The 19923-nt window shown below is 30.2% G+C and overlaps 3 protein-coding genes and 1 long non-coding RNA gene across 4 annotated transcripts; all 4 read right to left on the minus strand.

Moving 5' to 3' along the window:
* Positions 1-343: 343 nt before the first annotated feature.
* LOC110610064 (peroxidase 12) lies at positions 344-1722 on the minus strand. The gene is made up of 3 exons (XM_021749936.2): positions 1442-1722; positions 1170-1352; positions 344-1088 (listed from the first exon to the last, which is right to left on the minus strand). Exons 1-3 carry the CDS (start codon positions 1697-1699, stop codon positions 471-473), a joined length of 1059 nt encoding a protein of 352 aa, XP_021605628.1. The 5' UTR covers positions 1700-1722; the 3' UTR covers positions 344-470.
* Positions 1723-2669: 947 nt separating this feature from the next.
* On the minus strand, positions 2670-4070 carry LOC110609992 (peroxidase 12). Its single transcript, XM_021749844.2, has 3 exons — positions 3789-4070; positions 3495-3677; positions 2670-3411 (listed from the first exon to the last, which is right to left on the minus strand). The coding sequence occupies exons 1-3, from the start codon at positions 4056-4058 to the stop codon at positions 2788-2790; spliced, it is 1077 nt and encodes a 358-aa protein (XP_021605536.1). The 5' UTR covers positions 4059-4070; the 3' UTR covers positions 2670-2787.
* Positions 4071-14385: 10315 nt separating this feature from the next.
* LOC110608961 (peroxidase 12) lies at positions 14386-15747 on the minus strand. Its single transcript, XM_021748241.1, has 3 exons — positions 15454-15747; positions 15177-15359; positions 14386-15098 (listed from the first exon to the last, which is right to left on the minus strand). The coding sequence occupies exons 1-3, from the start codon at positions 15706-15708 to the stop codon at positions 14478-14480; spliced, it is 1059 nt and encodes a 352-aa protein (XP_021603933.1). The 5' UTR covers positions 15709-15747; the 3' UTR covers positions 14386-14477.
* A 173-nt stretch (positions 15748-15920) lies between these two features.
* LOC110608962 lies at positions 15921-16672 on the minus strand. Its single transcript, XR_002486942.2, has 2 exons — positions 16478-16672; positions 15921-16337 (listed from the first exon to the last, which is right to left on the minus strand). It is a non-coding gene; the product is annotated as an uncharacterized LOC110608962 (long non-coding RNA).
* Between the last annotated feature and the right edge of the window lie 3251 nt (positions 16673-19923).

Consider the following 19923-nt stretch of genomic DNA (forward strand, 5'->3'; position numbering starts at 1 on the left):
AGCCTAGCTCATTTGATATGATGGAAAGTAGGGGACAGACTCAGTTACGCCACGACTCTATCAGCACGCGCGCCGGAGAATTAAATGGCGCATGATATGGCGAGAATGGACATATAAATAGTCTGCATGTACGGATATACATTATATATATAGGTGGTTCTATAGTAGAGTAACGATTATGCGAAATTGTAAAATTTCGATACACCTTTATGCGAAATTGTAAAATTTCGATACACCTTATAACTCTATTTGTCTGTATCTCATAACATCAATTTTAATTATATAAACTATAATCAACATGTCAACATACGAGCATGAGATTTCTCAGCGTTTGAGAGATAACTTCGGCAATAGATGCAACCATCTTATTAACCAAGAAGCAAAAGAGCAAAAGTTACAACTAAGAAATCAAGCAAGTTACAACGACTTCAACATATCCTTTGCTAGAAACTAAATGCACTAATTTTATCTCACATTGCAGAGGATGAAGCTATATCCTTTTCCACTACAGGCTCCAAATCGTTAACATCGGAGTTCCTTACGTTGCACCTGGCACGAATTTCCCCTTGTGCGCCTGTCAAAACCTCCACACTCCCCATCTTGGTCATGGCAACTGCGAAGCTCGAGAAGAACAAAGGTTGGCTAGCAGCAAAAGTAATAACAGTTGGCCTCGTCCTAAGATCTTCAAACAAATCTTGGTCTGAAGTAAACACTCCCTGTCGGTTCATTAGATCAATGAAATAAAAGTTGTCGAATCTAAAAGGGGATCGAATATCCAACGAAGCTATGCCATTGGCATTTGGTGCAGGACAAACTTGCCTAAGACTATTGAAGAAAGAAATTTCCATGGTGGGATCTCTATTAGGGAAAATGCGTTCACTGAAAGAGCTGCAATGGGCGATACCGATGCTGTGGGCACCCGACAGGGCTACAGCGTCGACTAAATTCAAGCCTTTTCGAGCATACTTGGTTAGTACTTCAGTTGTTTTAGCATTAGGAGCTATCAGATCTTCAAATGTTTGTCCTGGTCTTGGGAACACTACTCCATCTCGCCTTCCTAAAGGGACTGCGTAGTCAAATCCACTTGTCTGTAATAATAATAACTATAATTAAAATTCTTCCAAAAGAAAGGAAGAAAAGAGGAAAAGAGGAAAGGATTAGCCAGTTACAAAGAAGACGGAGTCCCTCGCAGCGAGTGTGAGAAGATCAGAACAAGAGACGACAGGGCCACACTGGGAGTGAACAATCTGGCGGAGAGTATCAATAACCTGAATTGACTCAGGTCTCAAGCTCAAGTTAGGAAGTTCAGTCCTCTCAACTGATCTATCCAGCAATATAGATCCATCGCATCCCTGTTTAATTTCATTCATGCACCTCCACAATTAATAATACAATAATGATTTCTGAAACAGCAAATGCTAGAGATCACAAAGAGTTTCACCTGAACAAAGCAGTCATGGGCGTGTAAACGAAGGATTCCAGCTGCTTGCCCCACGTCCCTGTTGAAAACTTGCAACAGATGATTTCTCACAAGAATTTCAACTTGAGGACATACAAATGCGTAGAATCCAAACGCCAGGCCGTTTGATACAGTAACATTAGCTTTGAATTTTGTCTCACTAGCACTGCTAAGGCAAGAAGCCAGTGAGAGAAGAGAGATGAAAAGGAGAAGAGTGATGAAAGATTTAGCAGCAGCCATGGTTGGTTGGTTTCTTTTTGCGTGTATTACCATTGCCTGAGGTAGGTTACTTATAGCCATTTTATGGATTAATATATTGTTTGGGAGATGGGAAAAACTGAGAATATTTTATTTATAACAGTACTATAGAGAATCATATGCGTATCACATTAATATAATTTTATTATGACTACTTATATTATATACATTAAGTTGTAATTTATTTTTAAATAAAATTTAGTGTTATTGATCTAGTAAACACTATAATATTTTAGAGGTTATTTTATAAAAAATTAAATAATTTCTAACAAAATCATGAAGATTTCAATTTTTTTAAAATAAAATTTTTTTAAATTAAAAATAATTTAATTATTTCATTTAAAAAAAAATATCAGTGTGTTCCCTACCTTAAATACATATATACTGAATAACTCAAGGAAAAAAAATTAAAAAATAAAAAGTGATAACAAATGCTCTTAAAATAATTTTCATTTTTAATAAAATTACACTAATTTAAAAACTTTAAATTTAATTATCAAAAGTGAAGGTAGTGAAACTGATACCTAATTGAATTCAGATGTTTACATTTTTTTAATGATAAAATTTTTTGGTGGGTTAGCTAATTATTTATGGAAATAAGTGAAAGGAGGAGATAGATTTCTTTTTAGATAATAATAACAATTTTTAAGTTAGAGATTTTAAATAACAATTATTTTAAAATTATTTTAAATTATCGAGTACTCACAAACTTAATTCGATAATAAAATATATCTGAGTAAATCTGAAAGATCTTATATTCTACTCTTTCAATTTCCAATCCCATGTAAAAAGCCAGAAAGCAGTGTTCGAATCAGGCTGAGCCTGCTGGAGTGCCGGAGAAATTAACTTGAATTGAGTTATTCATGATTTATCTTAATGCACTTCGAATCAGGCTGAGCCTGCTGCGAGTGCCAGAGAAATTAACTTGAATTGAATTGAGTTATTCAACACATGATTACTAGATCCAACCATTTTATTGACAAGAAGCAAAGCTGCTATTACAACCAAGAAGCACACGAGTAAGTTCGAAAACTACAAGTTGAAGGGATGTCGGCATCTGCTGTTAGCAATTAAATGGAAGCAGAGGATGATGGACCCAGATCCTGTTCCACTACAGACTCCAAATCGTTAACATCAGAATTCCTCATGCTGCATCTGCCACGAATTTCCCCTTGTCCATCTGTCAACACATCCACAATCCCCATTTTGGTCATGGCAATGGCGAAGTTCCTGAAGAACAAACGTTGGTTAGCAGCAAAACTAATAACAGTTGGCCTCGTCCTAGGATCTTCAAACAAATCTTGGTCCGAGGTAAATATGCCCTGGCGGTTCATGAGATCAATGTAGTACAAGTTGTCGAATCTGTTAGGGGATCGAAAATCCAACCAGACTGGAGCTGTGGCGCCTGGTGCAGGACAAACTTGCCTAAGACTGTTGAAGAGAGAAACTTCCATTGTCGGATCTCTATCAGGAAACAGACGTTCCTCAAAAGTGATGCAATGGGCGATGCCAATGCTGTGAGCTCCGGACAGGGCTACAGTGTCGACTAAATTTAAGTCTTTTCGAGCAAACTTTGTTAGAATTTCAGTTGTTTTAGCAGTTGGAGCCACCAGGTCTTCAAATGTTTGGTTTATTCTTGGGAATGTTACCCCATCTCGCCTTCCTAAAGGGACTGCATAGTCAAGCCCACCTGTCTGTAATAATAACAATAATATAATAATAATTAGAATCTAACAAACCACCATGCTTGCAATGAAAGAAAGTAGTAGTGAGTTACAAAGAAGACGGCGTCACGAGCGGCAAGTGTGAGAAGATCAGAACAAGAGACGACACGGCCACACTGCGAGTGTACAATTTGGCGAAGAGTTTCTATGATCTCAAACGACTGTGGTCTCAAGCTCAAGTTGGGAAGTTCCGTCCTCTCGGGTGATCTATCCAGCAACACCGATCCATCGCATCCCTGTTTGATTTGATTTAGCCATGCATGCACATCAAAATTTAACAATAAAATAAATATTATAAGCCCATTTCAGAAAGCTGGAGATGGCTGAGAATTAAGAGAGATAGTGACCTGAACAAAGCAGTCATGGGAGTGGAGACGAAGAATTCCAGCTGCTTGGCCGACGTCCCTCCTGTAAACTTGCATCAGATACTTTCTGACAATAAATTCAACCTGAGGACATGTGTATCTGTAGAATCCATACGCCAGACCATTAGCTATTGTAACATTAGCTTTGAATTTTTCACCATTAGCACTGCTAAGGCACGAGGCCAGCAAAAGAAAAGGGATGAAAAGGGGAGATCTGAGAGATTTAGCAGTTGCCATGGTTGGTTTTTGCATGGATAGCAGAAGCTGTAGATGCTTATTTATAGCCATGTAATTTTTACCTAGACCAGACTGAAATTTTTCGGTCCAAATTAGTCTGAATAACATTATATGAAATGATTAATTTAATTTATTTAATAATTAATAATCTAGTTATATAAATACTTTTCAATTTTTTTTCTCTTAACAACAATGTAAATATATATGAAAAAATAAATCAGTAAATATTTTCTATGAATTAATCATGGAAAACCTCTGAATATTATATCATATTTCAAATCCAGATCTATAAGTTGATGGACCACATATTTTATTCTAATCAAGATCTATAAGATAATTCCATTTTAATTTTAAGTCTAATTTTAATATTATCTGTAATTTTTGTTTGTGAGTGTAAAAAATTAATTTAGAAGAAATGGGTTGTTGATGATATTGATAAACATTTGATTCAATAAATTTGATTAATTAAATTATTAAAATCCATATAAATTTTTTACTTTAATAGTGCAGAAACGTAATAACGTGCATGGCCTCTCAACAATTACATACGCTCATAAATAAAGTTCAATTCTTAATTTAAAATTGCAATAATTTATTTTAAGAAATTTGATTTTATTATGAAAAATACAATTAAAATGTAGTTGATGGAATTAACTCAAATATTTAATTATTTTTTTAAATTAAATTGGTTAACTAATTATTAATGTAAACAAATGAGAGTTGAAGTCATTTAATGCTTTTTTTTATTTTTAGAAAAAAATCAAACAAGTCTACGATAAAACTTTTTTTTTTTTTAAATTCGTGGAGATCTACAAATCCATCTTCTCCCAATCGCTATTAAGCTTAGTGATCACCTACTACCCACTTTGTCCGGAAGACTATGAAACTGGAATATATGTTGTCGGGTTATAAGTCAAGATCTAGATGAAGTCTTAATTAAAATTGTAAGGAGAAACCTAATTAAAAGGTAAATTTAAACAAACAAGACTTATTTTACCACTTCTTATGAAGTAAAATTTTTTTTACTAAATTCTCCGTACCAAATAAAGTCTAAATCGGTGGTTTTGCTTGTTAAATTACTTTATATATTAATTATTTTATAAATTTTAACCCGTCGAGTTAGTACATTTTTTTAATTTTTTAAATAAAAAATTATATTTAAATAAATTTATTTTTATATAAAAATAAAAAATTATATATTTTTATTAAGTTAAATTTTACATTTTTTTTAAATAAAAATCAGAAATTAAAAGAGTAAAACTTAAAATTTTTTAAATTTATTCAAATACATTTACCATCAAATCTATAAATGCAATTCTTATAATTTATAAAGTTATTTTTAAAATTTAACAATATGACGTATTTCTAAATTCATTCTATTTTTAAATAAAATTATACTTTTAAATTCATTCTATTTTTAAATAAAATTATACTCAATTGAAAAATTGTAATATTTAAATTTATCAAAAGAAGCAGTGAATTAAAACGTACGCAGTTGAGTTCAATTTTTTTTATAATTAAAATTTTCCTATAGTTGGTTGACTATATTAATGCAAAGTGAGCGTTGAAGATCATCTCATGCTGTTTGATTTTTTTTCAAAAAAAAATTACTGAGAAAAATTTTTAAAAATTTATGGAGATCTACGAATCCTATCCACCTCCTCCCAAGTGTAATTATTTTTATAATATTTATATGAGAGAAGAAATGTGATGTGTGAGCAATAACTTCAGTAATAATAATAATTATTATTATTATTATAAAAACTGAATTAATCTTAATTTGAACCATATCCCACTAATCACATCCATTATAATTTATTTTCTATTATTACGTAATTAAGAATAATTTTGCTTATTCTCCAAAAAAAGAATAAATTTGCTTTCATCACGTGAGTAGAATTCCCTTAAGAATATTCGTTCCAGTTACCCAAATTATATAAAATCGTATTATTTAACTCGCTTAATTATTAATTCTTACTTCTTTTTGTCTTTTCTCCTTAAATTTTAGCATTCTTCAAATTTCCCGCTTGGCTTGTGCGTGTGACACCGTGAAAGGCCGTTTCGAACTTTGAAATTATTTGTTAAAAAACAAAAAGAGAATAATTGAGAAGTGCAAAAAGAGTGACACGAAAAGAAAAAAAAAAGGATAAATATGTAATTTAATTTGATAAAATTATTTTTTTTATCAATATAAATATTATTGCATTGGCAATCCAAAACTTAATTTGGTGGAAAGTGTATCCTGTAATCTTGAAAGGACTAAGGTTCGACTTCTCCAATTCTCTATTTTGAAAAAAATATATATATATTATTGTATTTAGAAGTCGATAGAATAGTATCAGTGGTAAGAGTTAATAAATAAAAATAAATGATAAATATGAAAAGAAATCAAATCCGGCAGTTCATTCACCAATCTAATCGAAATTAATAGTCTAAATCTAACAAACAAAATAATTTGAAAAATTTCTAGTTAGTAGACTCTCATTGTTTTTTTTATTTTTTTAATCTAAAAAGTACCGCATCAATTACTATACCTCACTGCCAATTCAAGTACAGAACAAGGATAATAAATAACAAAACGCAGAAAATCACCATCAACACATTCACCATCCAAGCCAATAACAGAAAATAAGAAGAAATCAAATGCTAAGAGACAACCCAACACTGCAGGCAATCTCTAAATTTATGGGTCATCTATACAAGTAAAGTACATTAGCAGAAGAATAAAAAATAAACAATGATGGATCGACTAAATTATAAAAAAAAATATATTATAAAAGAAACGGACTAACCCGATCAAATTACGCATGAGGTGTATGTTTTAACCTATATAAAGCACATTGAAATTTACACATATAGAAAGAATTATCAGAATCAATCATTTCTAGTGGTTGTTCCATATAAATGTCTTTGATAATAAGTCCGTGCAAGAAAACATTTTTCTCATCAAGCTAACAAATAAATCATTGTTTCGTCAATGTAATAGTGAAAAGTAAGCAAATGGTACCTGCCTTGATAACAAGAGAAAAAGTTTCTGTGAAATCAATATCGTCTAGTTGACGATATCCCTTAGCGGCTAGACGGGCTTAAGGCAATCCAAAGACCCATCAAGTTTGAATTTAGATTTAAAAACCCATTTAGAACCGATAACATCTATGTGTGGTGTCCGTGGAACTAGAACTCAAGTTTTATTTTGATGTAAAGCATTTAGTACTTCAAGCATTGTACCTTTCCAACTAGGGTGTAAAAGAGCACTCCTAATAGTTTTTTATTCATGAGGGACGGATGGAACAACAATTAAGCTATACCGAGGGTTAGGCTTTACAATCTTGAGCTTTGATCTAGTGATCATAGGGTGAGCAACAGGTTCAGTAGATTTAGCGGGAGGTGCAGTTGCTGAAACTGCTGAATCTGACAACAAACCAAGATTATTAGAAGTGGCAACATCGTAGAAGAACTGACCTGAGGTATTTCAGTTTGAGGCATAGTTGTTGATTCTATTTGAGGCATAACTTCTGGTTCTAGTTGAGGCTCAACTGCTGGTTCTGTTGCTGGCTCTATTGAAGAAACAACTGCTGGCTCTGTTTGAGGCATGACTGTTGGTCCTATTTGAGGCATGGCTGCCTCCAACTGTTGGTTCTATTGGAGGCACAACTGTTGGTTCAGCTTGAAAAACCAATGCTAATTGTGTTATAGGAACTGAAATGTAACTTGCTAAAGAACAACGTCACTTGCAACAGAACCATACTGAACACGTTGAACATTAGCAGGAGGTGAAAGACTAGACAAAGTAGTTTCCTGCTCCGGCACATCAACAGCACTAGGCAACGAACCTACAAATGGTAAGGGTATGACTTCAAAAACACTAGATTATTGCATACTTTTACCCAGATCAAGAAAACTATTAGTGCAAGGCAATTAAGAGTAAAAAATAGTAAGAGCATTAGAAGCAGCAACAGAAGAGGAAAACTTAAATGGAAACACAGATTCATAAAAAACATGTCGGGAAATTAAAAATTTCTTCATTGAAAGATGAAAATACTTCACTACAAAAATTTTCAGGATTACCAACGGATTTTTCCGTTGGTAACCTGTAAAAATCCGTTGGTAAACGAATTACCAACGGATTACTAACGGATTACTAACGGATTATGATCCGTCGTTAAAAAGCTCGTTGGTAAATTTTTACCAACGGCTTTGAAGTCCGTTATTATTACTAACGGATTTCCTAACAGAATTTCCGTTAGTAATACTAACGGATTTACTAACGGATTTAAAATCCGTTAGTAAATTGAGAGAAAAATAATTTACTAACCGATTTTAAATCCGTTGGTAAATCCGTTAGTAAATCTATTAAAAAATTAAATACTTTTAAAATAATTATTATTTTAATTAAATAATAAATTTCATTATTAATATTATTTTTTATTTATTATTTCAATTAAATAATAAATTTCATTATTAATATTATTTTTTATTAATTCAATAAGATTTAAAATTATATTATTATTGTTACTAAGTTTGTAATTTATGTCCCATATTTATTAGAAATATATAGAAAGTAGAAATAAGAGAAAAGTAGATGAGAAATATATAGAAAGTAGAAATAAGAGAAAAGTAGATGAGAGAAAATGATAAAAAAAAAAGAAAAAAGAGAAAAGAAAAAAATGATAGAAAAATAAAAATTATGAAAAAAAAAAAGGAAGAATGAGAGTAGAGTAAAAAGATGATAGAAAAATGAGAAAAAAAGAGGAAATTATTAGAGAAGAAAATAATAGAAAAAGTATAGATAAAAAAAAATGATAGAAGAAAATAATGAGAGGAAATAATATGAATGATAATTATAGAGAAAATTAAGAATAAGAGAAGAAAAGGAAGAAAATATTGGAAAGAAAATAGAGAAAGTGAAAGGAAAATTATGGAGGAAAATAAAGAAAATAATTGAAGAGGGAAGAGAATGAGATAAAAAAGGATAAGAAATGAAAGGAAAATAATAGAAAAAAAAAATGAGATAAGAAAGTTAAATGAAAGAAAGTAATAGAAAAAGAAAGAAAATGAGGGAAAGGGAAAGAAAATGCAAGAAGTAAAAATGATAAAATGAATGAATGATAAAAGGAGAAAAGTTGGTATTATATTTATAAAAGTAGATCACTAACGGATTTACTAACGGATTCAAATCCGTTAGTAAATTTTGAAAAAAAAAAGCGGGCTTTTTCCCTCCAAAAATTACTAACGAATTTTCAAATCCGTTAATAAATCCGTTAGTATTACTAACGGATTTAAATCCGTTAGTAAATTCTAAAAAAAAAAAGAGCGGGCTTTTTCCCTCCAAAAATTATTAACGGATTTTCAAATCTGTTAGTAAATCCGTTAGTATTACTAACGGATATTTATCCGTTATTAATCCGTTAGTATTACTAACGGTTTACCAATGGATTTCAAATCCGTTGGTAAATTTTTATATAAAATTTTTTATATTAAAATTTATCAACGAATTTTCAAATTCGTTAATAAATTCATTGAAATTACTAACGGATATTCATCGGTTAGTAATCCGTTAGTATTACTAACGGTTTACCAACGGATTTTAAATCCGTTGGTAAATTTTTACATAAAATTTTTTATATTAAAATTTACCAACGAATTTTTAAATCCGTTAGTAAATCCGTTAAAATTACTAACGGATTTTCATCCGTTAGTAAAATCCGTTGGTAAATCACAACTTTCTTGTAGTGCTTGTACCCTCTATGCTTCTTACTATACCCAACAAAAACACACAAGACAAATTTAGGATCAAACTTATGTCTCTTTATATTCCATATATAAGAAAAACATTTAAAACCAAAGACTCAGAGTGAAGTATAATCAGGATGTGTGCCATGTAATTTAAAAAATGGTGCATCAAAACAAAGTGAGGAAGATGATAACCGATTAAGAAGAAATACTGATGTGGTAAAAGTCTCAACCCATAAATATAAAGGCGCATGACTGTGAAATAATATGGTCATACCTAATTCACAGATAACACGATGTCAACGTTCAACCATACCTGTTTGCTCTGAAGTATATGAATATGAAATTTGATGAATAATACCTATAGTAAGAAAATGAGATGACAAACTATAATTGACAAATTCATCACCACCATCAGAGTAAAATATTTTAATTTTCTTATTAAACTGATGCAAAACATATTGCTCAAAGGCTATATAAGCAGCAAAGAAATCAGATTTTTACTTTAAAGGGATTATCCACACATATCTAGAAAAATAATCCACAAAACACACATAAAACTTAAACTTGCTAATATAAGTTACAGGAGCAAGTCCTCACAAATCATAATAAATTTTATCAAAACTATTAATACTAGAACATTCAGAAGAAGAAGAAGGAAGTTTTCTAAGTTTCCTAACTGAAAACTATCACATAACTTTAATGGTTGTGAAGAGCCTGTAATATTAATAAAATTTTTATTCTTCAAATACTGAATTGCCAAAGCTTGAGGATGTTCTAAGCGTGGGTGTTAGAGAAAACATAAATATTATGCTTTCTTTTCCCTGTTACTAGATGATCTTCTATGTTTCGATTCTTCACATAAACAGTCACATCAGAGAAATTCACAATTAACATGTAACTGAGAAGTTAACTAACTTACCGAGAACAGATTTAAACTGCTGAACTTGTTTCTGCTTTTGAGCATAGAAAGCCAGGAATGGTGCTAGTTGTGCAAGCATTGTGTCAGTCTAATGCAAAAACCAATTCTTGCATTGGTCGAAATTTTGTAACTGAGAAACCAATTTAGTATCCTTATGTCTTGGAGGTTTCAACATAGTGGTAGTGAAGGTTTCATATTGTGATCCAAGACTTGTGAGAAGACAAAAAAAAACCTTCTCTATGTTAAAAACTAATTTACCAATGACAGCAAGGTTGTCACACAAACTCTTAAAACCACGTATGTGGTCTCCAACTGACTTTGTATCATCCTTACATAGATTTTAGTTGTTGTCGTAAAGTGAATTCTCGTTCCTGAGAGTCTTGAGCATAAGTTTCTTTCAATACTTTCCAGACTGCCTAAGTTTTGTCTATCTCAATGACAAATCCTAATGCTTGGAATAAACTATCGACTCTCGAAGAAGACGATAAGACTTTTACTAGGTAGCAAATTCTTTTGTTAATTGAGGTTTTGTGGTGGTTGAATCTGACGCTATGAATTTTTGCAGAGATAATGTTTCATTGGTAAGATGATCGACTAAATCTTGACTTTCTGCTAAGCCAAGAACTTGTTCTATCCAAAGCGGATATTTAGTTTCAGTGAGTTTCAAGGTTACAAAGTTTTCAACATTCAAAGATAAAATTCATGATTAAAAAAAAGAGTTTTTAGGCTCTAATACCAAGAAGAAAAAGATGATAGAATGCTGTATTTTTTATATATATTCATCAAATAGAAAAGCACGCTATAAATAAGATATGAAAGAAATATAAAAATTCGTAATCAAAACAGATATGAATATTTAAAGAAATATAAGCTTATCCAAAGAAGTTGTAGTTTTTCTGACAGACACCAATTATGCAGGAGCATGTTACTCAATAATTAACCTTATTCCTATTCATATATCTTCTAAAAATTTTATAAGTATCCTTATCACTCCATGATTTTAGGATCAACCTTATCACTCTCAAGACTCACACGTTGCAGCTGTAAGGAATTACTGTTAACAAGTCCATGATAATTTCAGTCTTTCGTAGTGATAGAGCCACTTTGAAAGAGCAAAACATGTTGTTCCGACGCCAATTTCATTGACTTTTTATATCACCGATGATGACTTTTTATATCATCGATGAGAACCAACAAGCAAGGGACACAATTATAACCAAAACTTCTCTCTCAAAACAGACCCACAAATCAACTATTTGTAAACAAAGAAAAACACTAAAATACAAAATCATTTACGTAGTTGAGCTTTGACAGAGAAACTCAATGCAATCTCACAAAATTAAAGCTCTCTCTTTGTCTTTGGAATTTTCCCTCTCTTAACGATGCTTTTGAATCTAATAAAATCAATTTGGATAATTATTTCATACAATTAAAATAAATTTAAAAATTTTTTTTTACCAATAATTCATTGCATTACATAGTTGTCAAATAACAACAAATATTACAATAATAGTTAAAGATAAGAGAAAGTCATGACATCCAATTTGACGATAATTTACTATTCAACCATAAATTTGCCATAGTATCAACTCATGTATTAGCTTTTCAAAAAATGGACTTGAAAGAAATATATTGAAAGCATAAGCCAAATTTCAAAATAGATTTCACAAATGTCCGAATTTCTCATGTGAGAATGTATAGGGTGCTGGATAGTATTAGTCAGGATAGCATAATTAACTTCGCATTCAATCTATCGATAAAAGGCCAACCGCTGCAATAAAAGAGAAAACTAATCATTTCAAGTGATAGCCAGATGGATGCAAAATGTGCTGAAACTATAGCATTCCGGGAAATATTGAGCTGGATTAAAGAGTGTGGATGGGATCGAGTTCTTTTCGAATTGGATGCTCAGGTACTTGTGATGTCAGTTAATTGTGTTTTGTTAGATGATTTATCGTCTTTTAGCCTTTTGGTTCAAGATTGTAAACTGCTTCTATCTAGTTTTGAGGAAGCAAAGTGTGTTTTTGTTCATATATCTGCGAATGATGTCGCTCATGTTCTAGCAATATCGGCTCATTCTGAGTCAGATTAAGGAGTTTGGATTGATATCCTTTCTCCTCATATTGTTTCTTTGTTCTCTTTGAATTAATGAAGTTTTCTTGTTATTTCAAAAAAAAAGAAATAGTGATATCACAATAAATCTTTAAAAAACCTCTAAGGAGAAGACCAAAGAATACGTTTTAAGAATAATGACTAAGTATGAAAAATCAGGAAGGTGCTTGTTAAAAATCCATCCGTTACACAACTAAGATCCTGATTTGCTCAGAAAAAAAATACAATGTTTCATTTTATTAAAGAATAATTCTCCTAATAAGAAAATTGACTCTTTGAATTTTGTTCAGGATTATGAGGCATCAATGTTACAGAATTTCATTATTATAATATTTAAATTAACTCAAATATAGTTGAGTTCAAATTTAAATAGCCCAGCTAAATTGAATTTAAAAATCATAATTCTCCATTGCAAGTAAACGTAACTTTTTAGACTAATTGAATTTTAAATTTTATAATTCTAAATATATTTTATATTTTTTAAAATATATATTTTTATAAAATAACAACTTGTGCGAGTTGAGCTCATTGAAAAATTTTATAAATTTTAATATTTTGGTGATTGCGTGCCTCGAGACTGTAGTATACGAGGCTCGGGTATATATTCCAACTCAAACAGCCTGATTCCCTTTACAAAGTACCAAAATATTACAAAAAAAATATCAGAATGAGTTAAATATTTAAATTAAAAATAATAGGTGCACAAATAAAAAAATTCATCGAATTAGATTAATTTAAAATTTAATTTAATTTCTTATTTATTTCGATTTGATTTAATTTTTAATTTTATATTTTTTTATTATTTCAGTTCGATTTGATTTTAATTAGAAAAAATTAAAAAAAATTGAATCGAACTGATTAATGATAATAATATATTATTTTTAATAATATAGAGATTAGATCATATTAAAATTAAAATATTTTAATTAAATTTTAAAATATTAAAAATAAAGTGTAAAAAATAAAAATTATTAAAAATTTAAATCGAACTGAATCGAATCGAATTGAATTAAATCAAATCGATTTAATTTAATTTAATTTTTAATTAAAATTAATTCAATTCAATTTTTATAAATACTAAAATTTTAATTTTTAAATTATTCGATTCGATTCGATTTTAAATCGAATTCATGGAAACTTCAGTGTAATAGCAACCAAGAAAGGCGATGGCCTGTTACCTTTTAAACGGTGAATTATTTTTAAGTGAAATAAACATGGATGAAATTTTTAGGGTGAAATATATAATTTATGGTTTAATAACTATGAATTTTTGTTTTTCTTGAAGGAGAAATTATTATTTTATTAATTTTTTTATTTGAAATTTTAATTTTCTTAATTTTAAAAAGTTTTATTTTAAAAGAAATTAAATTATATATAATTTTATAAAAAATTATTTAAATTTTTTAGAAAATAAAATCATATCAAACAAAAGTTATTAAAATTATTTGAAAATTTCTGTATTCACAAAATGTTTAAATTTTTTTAGAGCAGAATTTTTTTTTCTTACTGATCAGAAATATCAACCATGTGACTATATTTTGGATCAACTCTGGGTTAGACTATTTAAACCTGCAATTGAAAATTAGTAGATGCAACTATTTTATTAGTAAGAACCAGAAACAAGTTGGAAAAAAGAAAAGATTTCAGCATCTCTTTGCAGCAATTAATTAAATAGCTGCAGAGGATGAATTCTTATCTTTTTCTAATACAGATTCCAAATTGAAGAAATCAGAATTCCTCATGTTACATCTGGCACGAATTTCCCCTTGTCCATCTGTCAACACTCCCACAGTCCCCATTTTGATCAATGCACCCGCGAAGCTAGCGAAGAACTGAAATTCGTTATTAGCAAAATTAATAACAGTTCCTCTAGTCCTTGGATCTTCAAACAAATCTTGGTCTGAAGTAAATAAGCCCTGTCGGTTTATGAGATCGACGAAGTACAGGTTGTCGAATTTGAAAGGGGATCGAAAATCCAACCAAGTTAGAGAGTCGAATTCTGGAAAAGCACAATAAGGCCTAAGTTTCTCGTATAAGGAAATTTCCATGGTAGGATCTCTGGTAGGAAATAGACGTTCTCGGAATGAGCTGCAACGGGCGATGCCGATGGTGTGGGCACCTGAGAGGGCTACAGTGTCGAGAAGATTCAAGCCTTTTCGAGCAAACTTCGTTAGTATTTCAGTTGTTTTAGCAGTAGGAGCTATCAGGTCTTCAAATGTTTGGTTTACTCTTGGGAATGTTACCCCATCTCGCCTTCCTAAAGGGACTGTAAAGTCAGGCCCACCTGTCTGTAATAACAACAATAATAATCACTTGTAATGAAAGAGACGACACGGCCACAATGAGAGTAATGAGTTGCAACTTACAAGGAAGACGGCATCACGAGCAGCGAGTGTGAGAAGATCAGAACAAGAGACGACACGGCCGCAGTGAGTGTGGACAATTTGGCGGAGAGTTTCTATGATCTGAAATGTCTGTTGTTTGAAGTGCTTGTTGGGAATCTCACTCCTCTCGGGTGATCTATCAAGCAATACCGATCCATCGCATCCCTGTTTAATTTTTCATGCACATCCAGATTCAATAATACAATAAATATAAGCTTACATATCCCATTTCAGAAAGCTAGAGATCACAGAAAACGACCTGAACAAAGCAGTCATGGGATTGGAGACGAAGTATTGCAGCTGCTTGCCCTGGGTCCGCTCTGTAAACTTGCGTCAGATAATTTCTCACAAGAGTGTCAACCTGAGGACATGTGAATCTGTAATATCCAAACTCCAGACCATTAGCTATAGTAACATTAGGTTTGAATAGTTCCCCATTAGAACTGCTAAGGCAAGAAGCCAGCAGGAGAAAAGAAATAAAAAGGAGAGGAGTGAAAGATTTAACTTTAGCCATGGCTGGTTTAATTTTGCATGTACTACGAGAACCTGAGGCAGCTTAGTGTAATGGATTAACTGATGGGGAAATTTGAGAATATTTTATCATTTTTCAAACAGGTTCGTGAATCTAGATGAATAAGATAATGCCTTAATTGTAAAGTGTCTCTGCTAATGCACCACATATTTATTTAAAATAAACAAGAAAGACAGCAGAAGAAGAGGACAGAATGATGATAAAATTATTTAATATTGCAATTTTTTTTTATCAATGAAAATATAGAGGGCATTTCTCAAGACCCATAAAACTACAACAGAGGGTTATATAATCCCATTTCCGAAAAGGAAAAATAAAAAAAAAAATTAAAATTAAACTAAATCAAAATCAAACTAAACAAAAGCATAGAGGAGAGACTAAAAGACCAGAAAAAGCAAATAACAAGCAAGTCGATTAGGCTCTCAGCACCATAAGAAAGTTCCGATCCATCAAAACTGCTGCAGAAGGAGGTGGTACCATAGAGCTTAGCCGATCTACACCCAATGGGAGTGGAAGCCACCGAATAACAAGTAAAAACCTCTCCAAATGCCGCCTGACCGGAGTACTCTCAAGTAGGTTCATTAAGGTCATCCCTCACCGAATAAAGCCACCTGCAATAAAAAATAAGAAAACAACAAATAAAAGAAAAGGAGTCATCAACACGTCCATCCGGTGATGTAAAAAACTGGAGGGATGAGAATTCAAAACTAAAACTAAAGATTTCCTGCTCGAAGGAAAGCAAAACACCAACATGAAATCGCTACAAAACCACCAGAGAAAGATCTTCCCTGCTCGCCCTCTTTTTCCGGCTATTTCCTTTCTCTCATCCCTCTTTTTTCTCTTCTCTCGCTGGCCTCTAATTACTATTCAATAATATTGCAACTGATATATATATTTATAACACATCGATAAATTAGCCATCAATATAATCTAAGGCCTTAATAGATTAACAAAACATATTTGATAATCTCTCGGTGACCAGTGTTGGATTAAATTTACCAAATAATATTAGATAAATACTCTTAGTTTATTAATTAATTACATTATTTACAAAGTATTAAATTTAAATATAATTAAAATTATTACAGAAAATTAAATAAATATTTGTATATTGAAATATTTATTTATATTTTATTAACTATTCATTGCATTGGATAAGACAACTCACGTTTATTGAGTATAAAATAAAGAATATATTTAGTAGTTCAAAAATATAAATATAATAGACTGGAGCAGATGGTATCCCACTATTGAGTATGGTCCCAACTAAGAAATATATAATACAAAAATATTTAAAATATTAAAAATTAATTTTTTATTAAAATTAAACATTAATTTTTGTTTTATTAATTTAGCAAGTGTGAGTATTGAATTTGCCGCAGTTCAAATTGGATTTTAAAATTGAACCGTGATGGTTGGATTAAAATAAAGAGAAAAACTGATTAATATAGTTTCTAAAGTCTAAACCATATTTTAGAAATTGTATGTTCATGTTCAAAAAATATTTTACAAATTAATATTTAAAGCGGTTAGGTTTGATCCCTCCTCGATTATTGAATCAATTCAAATTATTTAAAAATTAATTCTCATAATGTTACATTAAATTTGAATTAAATCAAAATTATTAATTTAAATCACGTACGTTTAAATTTAAATTTAATTTATGATGTTTAAGGCATAGCTCAAAATTATTCCTTTCTAAAATAAAAGCAGCCTTGAAACTATCACAATAAAAATTATTATATTTATTATCACTCTCTCTCTCTATTACATGGCTGCACAGTGCACTATAATTTAGTACAATAGTTTTACTAAATAAATTATGAATTAGTTCTAGGTAAAACTGGCCATGGAAAAGAAAATAAATTTTATAAAACATTTTTGCCACGTAATACGTTTGAATGTACTATGATCAAATCTGTCTCTAAATGATATTGCAATAATCTTGACCTAAGGCTAAACTAACTTCTTTTCTGAGTAGAAGAGCTTCTCTATTTGCAGTTAAACAGCACTAAACCCATTTTGTCAAACCAATGAGAATATTATCGGTGTGATTTCTTGTAATTATAGTAATCACCGTCGAAGAAAATTAGTTTATCCAAATCATGTTGCTAAGTTTAATAATGCCATCTGGATGAGGATTTTAGTCTATCAAACTAGAATAAAGCTTGAAAATGCTAATTAAAATACGTCAATAATACTACAATGCTAATTAAAAAGCACTAGATAAAATGCCTAAATTTTGAAGGAACTAGTAAAGTTCATGATTGTTTTTAAAGAGAGTTTGATATTGTATCCAAATGAGAAGCACCAGTATTAGTGTTGCATTAGTAGGAGGACTGCACTAGGATTTAGTATCTAGATTGAATCGTACATTGATTGTGTGGTTCATAATGTTAAATTAAAGTATCCGATGTACCAAGAGGTGATATGAGAATAGCAAATATAGCTTGAGCATGAGCCATTAAAACTAGTAGATGACCCAAAGACGTTTTCTATTGTAAGTGATAATATATAAAAATTATAAATTGATTTTAATTGTAAGTGATAATATATAAAAAATTATAAATTAATTTTAATTAAAGAATGCCTTTCACCTGAAAATATGCTAAAATAGGTAAAAAGAGACTCAATTTTTATTCTTTTCAAGCTCACTCTCTTTTCTCAATCTTCTTCCTCTGTCTCTTCGCTTCCTCTTCCTCTTTTCCTCCATTCTTTCATGCAATATAATACGGATCCAATACGACAAATTTTCAACAATAATATAGAGCAATTTTATGTCATTCAAATGGATCTAAAAGAAATTAAAAATAATATTCATATGATCCAAATATACTTGAAGCATGCTTCAATTTATATAGGACAGATTTGGTGTAACACTTGTAATTGTAGATTTAAGAAGACTAATCAAACCTATAGACTAAAACTACATAAAGAGAAGTTTAAAGTGAAAATTAAGAAAAACTTTTATAAAAATTCATTTTTATCGTGATGGGCTTGCTATATTTTATTATTTAAACACTTACTTTATTTTTGTTTTGTTTAATCTTATATTCTTATCATATTTTATTTTTTAATTTTTAAAGTGTTGGCCATATTTTGGGCCTATATTTTAATATTTATGAGTTTAATGAACAATTTTAGTGTGTGATTGGGTTTAGCCCTTGTGTGTGGTTCGGTCAAATTTAAAAAGAATGTTTTAGGGTTTGAATTTTCTCCAAACTATATAAGAATAAAAAATATTTGTAAAAAACAACTTTTGAATCAAAATTTTCAAAATTTTCAAAATTTTTCTTCATGTCTTATGTGTACTGTTTTGAATAAGAGTGAGAATTTGTTTTTATCAATTGCATTAAAAATCTTGGCTAATTTATCAACTATTCATTGTGGCGTTTGTCAGATTCTCATTTAAATTTTTCGATTATTGGTGTTTCAGATTTTCTAAGTGTGAGGTGTTATAGGAGATGGTTTATCAAATTTTTAGATTCTATATCTACTTGTGAATGTTTAAGACTTGTGTCATAGAGTTTCATCTTACGCTCTTTATGAAATAAATCTTCTTTTAAAATTTTTAAATTTAATTTTAACGTCGGAAGATTAATCTTCCTAAGATATTTTGATATATATAGAGGGACAATAAGTTGGATGAAAAAGTTTAAAACCAACACCCATGGCTCATACAAGAGAGGGTTGCTTACTTTCCAATATTCATATGCACCTCAATGCAACATCAAAAATAGTATCTGTACATTCATTTTAAAGACTATTTTTCTGAAAAATAATTATTTTTTTTCTTTGGTTTCAATGTTAAAATATAAAATAAAATAAATTATTTAATATTTTAAGCATAAAAATTGAGAATTCATTATATATAACAATTAAAATATTGAAAGAAAATATTTAATTATACAAATATGTTAAATATTTATTATATCAATTAAACAATATAATTATAAAACATTCATTTAATATAAAAAATAATTGCAGGTAAACTTTTATTTTTTTATTGAATGTGGAGCTCTAATCTCAAGTTAATTTCATTCCAGATATACCGTTGCGCTTTGAATTGAAGTTTCTTCTGAGATCGAACTGTGTTTTATGGGTCAGTTTTTCGAATTTCATATTCATTGTTGAGTGTGAGTAAAGTTTATATAGAACTAAAAATTTTATCAAAATTATTATGATTTTAACAATAAT

The sequence above is a fragment of the Manihot esculenta genome, chromosome 2, assembly GCF_001659605.2.
Source record: "Manihot esculenta cultivar AM560-2 chromosome 2, M.esculenta_v8, whole genome shotgun sequence".
Classification (NCBI taxonomy): Eukaryota; Viridiplantae; Streptophyta; class Magnoliopsida; order Malpighiales; family Euphorbiaceae; genus Manihot; species Manihot esculenta.